General features: G+C 33.3%; 1 protein-coding gene across 1 annotated transcript; it reads right to left on the minus strand.

The window, feature by feature from the left end:
- Window positions 1–9,500: 9,500 nt before the first annotated feature.
- LOC110626209 (rust resistance kinase Lr10) lies at window positions 9,501–12,091 on the minus strand. The gene is made up of 3 exons (XM_021771990.2): window positions 11,241–12,091; window positions 11,121–11,147; window positions 9,501–11,025 (listed from the first exon to the last, which is right to left on the minus strand). Exons 1-3 carry the CDS (start codon window positions 11,959–11,961, stop codon window positions 9,911–9,913), a joined length of 1,863 nt encoding a protein of 620 aa, XP_021627682.1. The 5' UTR covers window positions 11,962–12,091; the 3' UTR covers window positions 9,501–9,910.
- Between the last annotated feature and the right edge of the window lie 1,534 nt (window positions 12,092–13,625).

Genomic DNA, 13,625 nt, shown 5'->3' on the forward strand with positions numbered 1-13,625 from the left:
TTAACAAGTTTAAAACTTTGTTTTGAAGATTTGTGAGCTTTGAACAAGTTTTGAGTGTTTGGAGGTTCAAAGAGCTTAATCTCTCCATCTCCAAGCTAGGATCGCTTTCCTCTCGTTTCTTCAAGAGGTAAGGGTCGATCTTGAACCCTTTTTATGTTTTAAACGAGTTTTAAGTAAGATCTATGGGTAGAATGCATGTTAGGGTTTATGTTAAACCTATGGGTTTTTGATGACCTTATGAACAATGTAGCTGGATTGTGTGTGAATGAAGTGTTGTAGATGGGGTATATGCATGTTTGAGACCCCTAGGAACTTGTATGTGTGTTTTGGTTGAGAAATATGCATGATCTATGGTTTTGGGAGGCAGGAGGTTCATTTGAACCAAGTTTCTGCCGTTTGGCAGAAACCAGGTTCGGCAGCCGAAGGGAGTTTCGGCCGCCGAACCCCTCTTGTGAAGGCAGCTTTCGGCTGCCGAAGGTGCCCCCGAAAAGAGACTTTCGTCTCTGTCTGGCACTTTCGGCCGCCGAAGGTGCCGCCGAACCTAGCTGAGTTTCGTCTCTGTCCAGGACTTTCGGCCGCCGAAGGTGCCGCCGAAGGTGCCCTGTTCAGCCATTTCATGCATATTTTCTGTGATGTTTTCATGATGTTTTAGGGGGTTTTTGGGGGATATATTAGAGATATGTTTATATATGTTTGGTCCCTCATTGGAGTCCACCTGTGTAGGTTCGGACCCGAGGAACCGAGGACCCCAGCAGTGAGTGAGCTGCTTCAGTGTCTGGTCAGAGCTAACCAGAGGTGAGTGGAAACAAGCTTAATGTTTTAAATCAAGCCATTTAATGTTTTGAGCATGTTTCATGCATCATGATGACATGTAATAGGCTGATTGCATTAGTTCACGAATATGTCGCATTGCATTTTATTTTGTGGTTGTGGGTGGATGCTGTATGATCCAATTAGTCCACGAGACTTTATATATGTTATGACAGGAAGACCAGGACCCCATGCTACGGCCTGGCACGAGGCTTTATATATGATATGACAGGAAGACCAGGACCCCATGCTACGGCCTGGCACGAGGCTTTATATATGATATGACAGGAAGACCAGGACCCCATGCTACGGCCTGGCACGAGACTTTATGTATGTTATGACAGGAAGACCAGGACCCCATGCTACGGCCTGGCACGAGACTATGTGGGACTAATTGGTGACAGGTTCACCCTTGATGTGGATTGTCTGTGATATGATGCATTTCATGAAAGCATGAACTTTAATATAATGTTTTTAGTTTCTGCTCACTGGGCTCTTAGCTCACCCCTCTCCCCTAACCCCAGGTTTGCAGGTACGGGAGTGATAGAGAAGAAAAGAAGAGAAAAGTCATATGTATGTAATAGCTAGAGTATGTGGACATGACAAATGATAAGAATGTAATGTAATTATGTTATTGAGGATAGAGTTGTGCTTGACCATGGTATATGTTAATCCCTTGGTATGTACATGATCTTGTGTTTTGATATTGATGTAAACCAACTCACCATATGATGTATAGCCCTTGAGGCTTTGATGAAATCCCACAGAGGGATTAATGTTTATGTATATGATGAATATAGTGCATGCACAGGTTGAGTTTGGTGAATGAAGAAAAAGAAAAGTTTTTAATTCTTATGTATGTTTGTTGATCATGTATGGGATTAAACAGGAAAACAGGATGTATGTAGGCTTGCTACGGGTTCCGGCGGCCTTAAGCCGACCTGAATCCTAGCGCCGGTAGCGGTCCGGATTTCCGGGGCGTTACACTAGTTGCTTGATACTCACCTGCTTTTGGGAAACTTGTGCGATGCTGCTTGCTGATCACACAGGGTTCACAAACGTACTTCACTGTTTCTATCTCCGGTAAACCTTTCACCATGCTTTCTTGTGCAAGCTTGCGTAATGCTTGATAGTTGAGGTGCCCGTAGCGAGCATGCCATAAGCAAGACTTTTCAGACAGCCTTGTCAGGTGGCACTCTGATTTTGCTTGTGTCATTCTCATCATGTAAAGCCGATTTTCCGCTCTCTGCACCTTGGCTATCAACCTGTCCTTTGCATCATATACTCTCAGAATCCCTGCTTTCACCACCACTTTTGCTCCTGATTCGTTGAGTTGACCAAGACTTATAATATTGGATCTTAATCGAGGAATGTAATATACATTCGTTAGTTCAAAATGATCTCCATTCTTGCACTGAAACACTGAGGTGCCTCGGCCTTCTACCTTGACGACTGAGCCATCACCGAACCTGACATTCCCTTTGATTGATTCATCAAGATTGGTTAAGGCTAGCTTGTTACCAGTCATATGGTTGCTTGCCCCCGTATCATAGTACCACATGGTCCCTTTTGTTTCTACACTTTCAAAGTCATGCAACTGTTCTTCATTCAGCAGTAGCTCTTTTTCTTTCTCTTCACCAATGTGAATCAGCTCACTGGTTTCTAGCATCAACAACGTTGACTCCTCTTCGAATTGCTCCACTAAATGTGCTTCATTTTTTCCTTTTTTTTCAGCTTTGCAATCAGATTGAAAATGGCCATATTCGTTGCAATTGTAACACCTGACCTTTTTAATGTCGAACTTCTGACGGTGTTGTCCTTCATCATCCTGACCTCGGCCTATTCCAGGAAGGCCACGACTCCTACCGCGACCTCCTTCTCTACCTCTGCCACGTCCTCTACCACGTCCATGTCCACGTCCCCGGCCTCTGTACATGTCCTGTGGGCGCTTCTCGTTGGATCTTGAGGACTCAGCTCGTGCTTTCCACTCTCCTTTAGTGAGTAGCACATATTCGTCTCCTCTGGAGTCGTAACTCCGCAACCTCTCCTCGTGAGCTTTGAGAGAACCAGTTACATCTTCAATTGTCTTAACAGACAAGTTCCCGAATTCCTCTATGGTTGAGGCAATCTGAAGGTACTTAGGGGACACTGAACGTAGCATTTTCTTCACTACATACGTTTCATCAACCTTTTCACCAAGAGCTCGGAGCTTGTTGACAACTGTCGCAATCTTTCCGGTGAATTCATCGACGGATTCACCATCCTCCATCTTCATGCTTTCGAGCTCCCATCTGAGAGCTTGTGCCCGTACTTCTTTGACCCTCTCTGCACCGAGGTTCATAACCTTGAGAGCGTCCCATGCCTCTTTAGCTGATTTCTTTACCCCCAACTGTAATAGGGTATCTTTGGTGATCCCTTGAAAGATTGCCGCCAATGCAATTCGATCTGAACGAGGATCAACTGGATCTTCTGACTCAACCACATCCCAAACGCCTTGAGCTTGCATATATACTTGCATCTTGATTGCCCAAGCCGCATAATTTGTCTTTGTTAGGAGCGGATACTGCAGAGAGACACCCCCTTCTCTTACGGGTGCTCTCACTACTGCTTCTGCCGTCTGACCACCATTGCCGCCGCTACCACTACGGACAGCACTGGATGATGAAGCTTCGTGTCGTGGCATGTATTTGGGCATAAACTAGGTCCCGGGCTCTGATACCAAGTGTAAACTGTGAAAAAAAATGTAAGGGATGCTGCAGATCTTAGGCTATGAAGATTCTGCCACCTTTTGAAGCTTCTGCTGTTTCTGGGAATTTTCTGCAGAATTTTGATGAAACAGAGGAAAGGAAATGGAACAGAGGAAAAGAAATTTATTCAGATTCCTTTTAAACCTTGACCGTGTATCTCCCTTACAATTTCATTGCCTTATTTATACTAAAACTAAAAACTGAAAAAACAAGTTTTAATCCGAGCATCACGCCACGTTACGTAACTGTCGGATTGAATGAAGATAAGTGCTGACTAATTCAGAAAACTAAAACATGCAGAAACAGAAACAGATTCGGAAATGTGCAACGTGGGTGCAACGTGGAAACTAGTAACAGCTGGCTTAACAACCAGTATAACAAGCTTAATTTCTTCAGTGCATAACATGGACTAGAAGAATCAAGAAGAATAAAATCTTTAAAGAATCTAAGCTAAACTTAAAATGGTGTCTTTTACAAGAATAATATAAATGTATAATAATACGGTGCCATTTAATCAGGCTACGTACTGTCCACAAAGTGGTTCGACCATTTGGTCGTTGGTCCAACCTGTTTATTTATCAGGTCGTCCCACTGATTGCTTGGTTGTTGGTCTGACTATTTACTTATCAGGTCGTCCCTCCTATTGCTTGGTCGTTGCTCAGATCATTTGCTTATCAGGTCATCCCACCGATTGTTTGACTGTTGGTCTAACCATTTGGTTATCAGATTGTCCCATCGACTCCATTTGCTTGTTAGGTTGTCCCACCAACTAGTCATCAAGAGATCGTCCATTAAGTAGCCAGATTGTCGAGGTGTCTAGGTTTACACCTCGACTCATATCGTATTGTCTAATCGTCTGGACTAGGTCGTATCCTTCTCTTGGAACGATCATCTTGTTATTCGCCTGACCACCTGGTCATCATTAGGTCAATTAGGTGGTCGTCTTGCTGAACAAATACTCGACCTTACTTCAGGTAAAAGCTTCAGGTAGTCGTCTTGCTGATCAAATGGTTGGTCTGGCGATCGCCTAACCGGATGATTGCGTCCTTCTACACATTGCCTGGCTGAATGATCATATCCTTCTACAACATGTAATTCATAGAATATCTATCACCTGCATTTCCTATCAGTTCTCTAATTAGAGCTGTTTCACATCAGCCTTAGTTAAATTTTTAAATAAAAAATTATTTAAAATGATAAAACAAATTAGATAAATATAAAAATATTATAAAAAAATTATTAAATTAATCGTAATATTCATTTTGTAGGATAAAAAATATTTATACTCATACAAAAATTACATTTTCAAAATTATTTTAAATTATTATATATTTTTATTATAAATTAATAATTTCTTGTATTTTTCATTAAAAAAATTGACACATATCTTTATTAGTCATTTCACATATAAGAGTAACATTTACACAGTTTAATCAATTATAAATCTATTCAATTATAAATCTATATTCATTATTAACTATCAGTTATCAACCATCATTATCAATTACATATAAAAACTAAACCAAACATGTCCCAAATAAGCTAGAGAAATGTGGGCATTAAAAAACGTGATCATGAAATCTGAATAACGAGTTTTTCGATGTAAAACGATCAACTTAGCATGGAGGAGGTATTTGGTCGATATTACAGAATTCCATGTTCAAATAAACTTAATTACATATGGCTACAAAGAAAGGATTTAAACGAAGTGTAATGAATATGTGTTTTAGATGTACAACATAACTAATCTATCTCGATGTTAGTGATTAGATAATAAATAACTAAGTTAAAAATAGTAAAGAACTTGATTTTTAATTAATTTAATTTTTCAGTATTTTAAAGTAAACTAATAGTTTCACATTATATTTTTCTCTCTCTAAATACTTTTAGAGTGGTATGTAATTTTATTTTTAAATTATTTAAATAACGTCCTTTTAAATCACTTTCAGTAAATAAATTGTGATTATCCTCACTCTAATTTTCAATGAGAGATTTTTGTTTCCATTATCAAAATTGGTTATACTTAAACTTTATAATCCGCATTTTTCCTCTGTTTAGTCGAAAAAATTTATAATGCAATTATTGTATGTATAATGATTATATTGTAATTATTTATTATGATAAATCTTATCTAGATATCACCGATATTAATAGTTAGCACTTACCGTTGTTGCATAGAATAATTTTTCCCGAGAAAGGCAGGGCATCTTTAGACTGCTTTGAATTATCCACCCTCATCCCTAATTGGGTTGATCTTGTAGACAGTTTTGAGCCTTTTTCTATCCTGATCTAGGTCGAATATGCTTACTTAAGAGGGTTTTCTTTTGGGATTCAGATTGGGTTATTGTTCTTTTGCTTGCTTGATAGGTTTTCAGTCAATGGTGTCCAGTCGCGGAGACTTGTAGAAATCTAAGAGGTTGGAACCTTTAGCTTTCCTCTTTAGACAGTGACAATCGTAACCTTGGGGATTTTCAGAGGTGGTGAAACTAGAAAGAATTTTGAGGATTATTTTTCTAGGCCTTAGTTTGGTATGTACGCGGCAGTAGGTGAGATAGTCTTCTTATTTTCAAGCCTTTGTAAGGGAGCTTTGCATGGTTCTGACGATGGCAATGGTGCTGTGCAAAGTTATCTCGTCCTATAGGTAGCTCTAAGATTGATGTTTTTTACACTTTGAGCTTACTAGTTAGCAGAGCCTTTTTGTATGGATCTTATCTTGTAATTTTGTCCAATTGAGCTTTAAATACTATGGATTTGTAATTCGAGAAGAAGAAAAAAAAAAGTAGTATGCTAGAATTTCCTGTAAAGAGTCTTGATAGGCCACTTGCTGCACATCGAATCCTTATTAAACTTAATTATTCAATGGATTATACAAGGTTTAGGTCAAAACTGAGAGGCTTTACTATGCCTTGTCTCCTCAATATAAATGAAGATATTTTTAAAATAAAATTACATTTTTACATATGAAAGCTTCAATATGCAATATTTATGTATGAATATTAAATATTGTATATTAAATATTTATCTCGACGAAGGAATCAATTTTAATTTGATTCAATTTGAAATCAAAATAATTAATTTCAATTTGATTCATTTCAAATCAAAAACCTGTCAACAATTTGAAATGTGATTTGTCATTAAATTGGTGAAGACGAAGATTAAAAGTTTAAAATTCAATTAAGATCAATATGAAGTTTAAATAGTATATTATTTCAATTCAAAAAAAAAAACTAGTATATTAGTAAATGAATATATTATTATATTAATAATGATATTTTATTATAGAAGTTCAGTTAAATTTTAATATTTAAAATATTTTTAAAAAACTTAGAAATTTTAAATAATAATAGAGAAACAGAAAATAATATTAATATTTGAGAATTATATAACAGAATATATATATATATATATATATATATATTGTTCTCAATAAAAAAATAAAAAATATAATAATTTGGTTTAATTAAAAAATAAATTATATCTACTTATTTAAATTGTTTTTTTTTTTTGGCTAGCTATAGATTAATAATTATGTTAACATAAGTTAAAAGATATATTAATTATTGTAATAAGATATAAGTATTTAAGGAATCTTCTTTGGTTAGAAAAAACTATACAAATTTCTAAAGGAGTAACCCATGGTATTCAATATTTATATGAAGAGTGTGACATCAAGTCCCACGGTAATCTTGTTAATAAAAACTTATGGCGGGGAGTAATTAGATTTCGATTTTGTGATAGATTTAGATCAAACCTTAATTTTTGTTGTCGATATCTGTTAAAAATTCATGATAATTTTCCAGAAAGTTAATTTTGAGACACATAATTTTTAAAAATATAATAAAGATCACAGGTAGAATCACAAAGTTCAAAATTCAAATTCCATCCTTTCGGTTAATTTTTTATTTTAATTATTTTTAAAATTTTTCATATTGAAATTTTTCTAATATAAATAGTCATTTCTTGATTGTTTGATAAACTTTTCAATTTTCGAGTATTCAATAAAAATTTAACTTTTAAATTTTTATTTTCTGAATTTTATCTTAATCAAATATTATTTATTAAAATTTTTTATAAAGTCTAAATAGTTCTATTTCAATTGATAAAAAAATATATATATATCTATATGACGGAGCGCGTTTTGTTTCTTGGATTTGTTGTTAATGCAGAAAGGATATATGTTAATGAGAAAAAAGTAGAAATAATACGGAACTGACCTACTATCAAAAATATTTTAGAAATTCGCAGTCTTCATGAACTTGCTATTTGCTACAAGCGATTTATCAGAAATTTCAGCAGTATCATTAACTCTATCACAAATTATTTAAAAAAAAAGTGTATAGAAATTTAGTTGAACTGACTCTGCCAATAAAAATTTTGAGAAAATAAAAGATAAACTTACTTTTGCCCATATTCTTGCTCTATCTGATTTTGATAAACTGTTTGAGGTTAAATGTGATACTTGTAGAGTTAAGATTGGTGGTATGTTATCGCAGTCTAATAGGTCTATTGCCTTTTTCAGTGAGAAATTGAATGATATTAAGAAGAAATGATATACTTATGAGTATGAATTATATATAGTGTTCTGAGCATTTAAAATTTGGAAATAATATCTGATATGGTGAGAATTTATTATTCACATAAATCATCAACTTTTGATTCATTTTAAAACTAAGAAATATGTAAATAAAATGCATACTCCACGGGTAATTTATTTTAAAATTTTTCATTATGCAGGATTTTGAGTTTCAAAGCTATTATGCTTAAAAGAATGTTTGAGTTCTTTTGTACTTTAATTTATTAAAAAATATTACCCTATGTACCTATCATGAACTATTCTATAAAAACATAAATATCTATAAATTTGGAATCTTGTTTTTGGAAATGGCTGTCCAATAAAAGAATTTAAACGCATTTAGCAAAAATTCAAGCTAATTCACTTCTCTTTCTGGGTTTATGATATATCTTCTATGTGAAACTGTTTTTTATGGCGGCTTAAAACGTTGAAATGCTTCTATAACATGACATTAGCTAACCTATAAATTACTTAAAAATGTTTAATTAACTTAAAAATAATTATATTTGAATAAATAATTAATCAAAGTGCATTTTGGATTGTAAGTCTGTTGTAGATTTAACACAACACTGCAATTAAGTTCAAATAGCAAGACTTTAATAAGCAACTGTACGTCACTTATATGAGTCATAAACACTCTTTTTCTTTGAGTTAATTTTTGGAATGAATTAAGTATTATTTAAATTTAACATGATATTCAACCTTCCATTCAATATTGGATCTTATATAAATATGTTATACAATAGTAAAATTCTACACGTTAGTGTTGGTGTTGGGGTGTATTGAATCCCACATTATAATGATATAAAATTATATTATTAAAATAAAATAATAAATTAATTGCTAAATGCATAGATAAAACGTACTACATCTACAAAATAGAATAAATTGATAAAATTCTGCCAATTGCTTTATCATTAACTTTAAATAAATTTTTTCTTACTTTTAATTTAATATTTTTATCTCAAAAATCAAAATTATTTCAATTCAATATAATTTTAAACTATGAAATATTATTTTCTGAATTGATCAATAATATTCTCACATCATAATTCAATCTGACCGCCAGTAACAGCACCTTTGATCTTCGTTTCATTAATTTTCGATTCATTAATGACACTCAAGTTAATTTCATGGAAATTGGAATTTAAAGTCATGGATTCACACTTCCTCACAAAAGCATAAACACTTGACTTGCAAATGCTGGCGTACCCAATATGGCAATGACTTTGTTTAGTCATTCTTATTGGCCCACAAAAGGATTGGACCAATTCAATCCAAGTCTTTTAATAGCCTTGTATACGCAACAATCCTACAAGAATACTACCCATCCCATAACTTTTACTTATTTTATTTTTTTAATAATTATTTTAATTAAAAAAGAACCTATAGATTTGGGATATTGATATTAGAAATGGCTGCAGAAGAAAGAATTTGAATACATTGCATGTAAGTCCAGCTAAATTTACTTCCCTTTCTGGGTTTATGATATATCTGCTTTGTGGTTTGAAATAATGCTTCTATGACATAACATTAGCTAACCTCTAAGTTCCTGAAAATGTTTAATTAACTTATAAATAATTATATTTGAATAAATGATTATCAAAGATCTATGGTAAATTTTAACATACTAGTGCTACTAAGTTCAAATAGCAAGACTTGAATCAGTTCTGTAGTACAATACATTGACAACTGAGCATGAATTGTTCACAAACTTAAGCGACACATTATTGGGAAACTATGATGAGAAGTACTTGTAAATGCATGTTATTTATGACTTTTATTCTGTTTCTGAGATGGCATCCAACTCTGAATGGAGTCGCTTCCCTGAAATCTTTGGTTTCTTCCTTGTTTGAATGCCAGAGTTAAAAGGATTGGGAGGTATCGTTAGATTCTCTCCTTCACCTTCTAACATATGAACAACAACTCTTATGGTGGGGCGATCGACTGGGTTCCATTGAATGCACCAGAGTCCGATAATTGCTAGTTTCTTTGCAATTTTAGCATCTCCCTCTTCTTCAATATGGAACCTAAGGTCTTCTCCTTCTTCTAAAAGGTTATAAATCCATTCTGGAAAGTATATTTGCTCATCACTGTCCTTTGTAATATCAACAATTTTCCTTCCTCCAACCATTTCTAATACTAACATTCCAAAACTATAAATATCTGCCTTGTACGAAACATTCCGGAAGTTCCTTGAGAACACTTCAGGTGCGATGTAGCCAATGGTCCCTCTAGCTGTTGTCATGGACACTGCACTTTGATCCTTAGCACATAACTTAGCCAGGCCAAAATCTGAGATTTTAGGATTGAAGTCGTGGTCAAGCAGGATGTTATGCGGTTTGATATCAAAATGGAGGATTCTCTGATCACAACCCTGATGAAGATACTCAATTCCTTTAGCTATGCCAAGTGCTATATCTTGCAGCCTTTTCCATCCAAGGAAATGGTTCTTGTCATCTGCTGGAGAGATGAATTTCTGCAATGAATCATTTGGCAAGTACTCATAAACTAGAGCTCGTCTAAACCCGTCAGCGCAAAATCCAATCAAACGAACCACATTGACATGGTGGATTTTGCCTATTGTTCCAACTTCATTGACGAACTCCTCTCCATTTCCTTTGGAGATGTTGAGAACCTTAATAGCAACTAGAATTTCATCAGATAGCTTTCCTCTAAACACAGTTCCATAAGCTCCTTGGCCTAATTCATCTTTAAATTGGCTAGTCATCCTCTTAATATCAGCATACGAATATCTAGTAGGCTTGTGAGACATGTAGTCATCCAAAAAACTTTTAATCTTGGACTGAAATTCTTTTTCCATCTTGTTGAAACTATATCTACGATAGAGTAGAACAACTGCTGCTACAAGAAGAACAGAACCTAGGACTGCACCTGCATATATAAAAAATTCCTAGTCAAGAAAACACATGCTGTAGATAGGCAATGAATATGAAAATAGAAGTGGAGAGAAGAGCAAAGATGAGAACCTGTCTCTATAAACTTTATTGATGCCCCTGCAAAAGGATCATTGTTTTTTCAGATACCTTAGAATATTAGCAAACTGCTTGAATGGGAATAGATTTCTCAGCAGAAACCATCGTACGTACCTTTACTTGGTTTGAGGCTGCCATAGCATTCCATTTCAGAAGCAATGGTGCTCATCTTCAATCTGCAGTACTTGCCTCTTGCCTCGCAAGATTTACATGTTGGATTGGTCCAATTCAATATTAGAAGTGGATTGGACCAATTCAATCCAATAATGCTTTCCCGGTACCCCACATTATCCGTGAGTGCAACTTCTGGATAGTGGTGTATCTTGGTGCAGTATAATAGGTTGGGATTATCAATAAAACAGTATCGGGAACCGAGGAAATCATAGTGTAGATCACTAAGGCAAGGGATCTGATATACGTAATGAGACCAACCTTCTATTTTCCTTGATGGGCATTTGAATAAGGTGATATTCTCTCTTGTATTCATCAACTCGAAGGGAGAAACGGACAGACTCAAGTTTGAAATAAGCCGTCTAAAAAGGCAACCTCCTGAATCTTTTGCATAAATTACTTGAGACTTATAATCAATTTTCTGGATGAAAAGTTTCCATGAATTTGGCAGTTGCAGCACAGTATCATTCTTCTCCGAGCAAGAAAGATGAAACTCAGATTGAGGAGAGCCACAGTGGAGCGGTTGCTTGCCTCTGATTCGAAAGGGAAATCGGACTGGTGGTCCGAAGCTCCCACATGTTGATGTATTGCAATCATTAAAGCCTAATCCACGATCTGCAAGAAAGATAATGAAACATAGGCAGCAAACCAAACAGTTAACCATTTCAAATCTACAAAATATACAGCAACCCCTTGTGTAATAATGCTTTATTCTCTATTTTTATTCTCTTACATTGGTCAGGTTCTATGCGTAACTTCCTAGTGGAGAAAAAAAATCCTCCATTAACTGCTAAGTCTTTAATTCTATGAAAAAAAAAAAAAAAATCGTCAACAGACAAGTTATCTACCAAACCTTGGGTTCCAATTTAATGTCGTTTATTTGATTATTTGTGGTGGTTAAAATCGGTTCCGACAACGGTTTTGATTCAGAGCGGGTTTACAATTTCGATTTAAGATAAAAAGTTAACTAATATTAAATAATTACTGAATAAAAACATGATTGTTAAAATTAAATCAGAACAATTGGTTAGACAGATTTAATCGGGCGATAATTAGCCAACAGTCAACCCGGCCAGTTTTAATTGGAAATTCCAAATGGAACCGCCGGTCTTTAAGCAAAAAAATGAACATTTACTGCCAGCAACAGAATTTGATCTATGGTCCCTTGAAGAAATTTTTTTTATTTTAACCGCACAAGCCACTCCCACTCAAAATAATTGGTTCTCCCACTTTTATATATTAATAGAAATTTTTTTTTAAATCATTCTTATAATTGATAGTATTAATAATTTACTTTGCTAATTAAATTAAATCTCTTACATTTTGTTAGTTTATTATCTTTTATAAAATAAAAAATTCCATAGAATTTTATATTCATTTTGTTATGTAGTTTTAATATATCAATTTTTAATTTTTATAAAAATTTATTTTGAAGTTTTTTAGTTGCCATATTAAAAAATAAAAGTGCTAATGAGATTAATAGATTGAAAGTCTAGTGATAGCAACAAAATTCTTAAATACCATACAATAACGTTCTCTTTTGTTAAAAAATATATATATAATTAGCCTTATAACAGCTTAATTTTCTTTTTAATCAATAAAATATTTTATATTAACCATTTTTTTAAGTTTTCAAGTCTGAAACAATCTAAAATAATATTTTTCTACAAAAATAATTTTGACAACACAAATTGGGAAATTGTATAATCTTTCAAATTTTTTTATAATTAGCTTTAAATTAAAAATTTTAAGATATTTTTATTTTTAATATTGTCAATACTTTTAAGGGAAAACAATTATCAGCTCTCTAAATTTTTAAGAAAGTTTTCAATTTATATATATTTTTAATTAAAATAAATTATTTTTTAATCTTCAAACTATATAATTTAGTCTCTATATTTTAAATTTATTTATAAAATTTTATTTTATTAATAAAATAATATCTTTAATCACAATTAATTTATCTATATATTTTTATAAATTAATTAATAAATATTATAATTATTTATAAATAAATACATATATTTTTTTTCAAACTTATCTCCCATATTTATTAAATTTTAATATCTTTGTAAAATAACAAAATAAAAATTAAATAAAAAATTTTGCCACAATATATATTCAGATTTAGGTTTAAATACTATTTTATCTAAATTTTTCCATTTCAGTTATGTCAACTTGCATTGTGATAAGCGGAGTGCATTAAATGGTAGTTTGAAGTAAACTTCACGGTTGATTGTATTAATCTACTTTTCTAAATAAAACCTTTTATTTAGCAAAAAATAAAAAATAAAAGATAAAAAAAATAAAGTAAACGTGAGGGTTCAC

This window comes from Manihot esculenta, chromosome 11, assembly GCF_001659605.2.
Source record: "Manihot esculenta cultivar AM560-2 chromosome 11, M.esculenta_v8, whole genome shotgun sequence".
Classification (NCBI taxonomy): domain Eukaryota; kingdom Viridiplantae; phylum Streptophyta; class Magnoliopsida; order Malpighiales; family Euphorbiaceae; genus Manihot; species Manihot esculenta.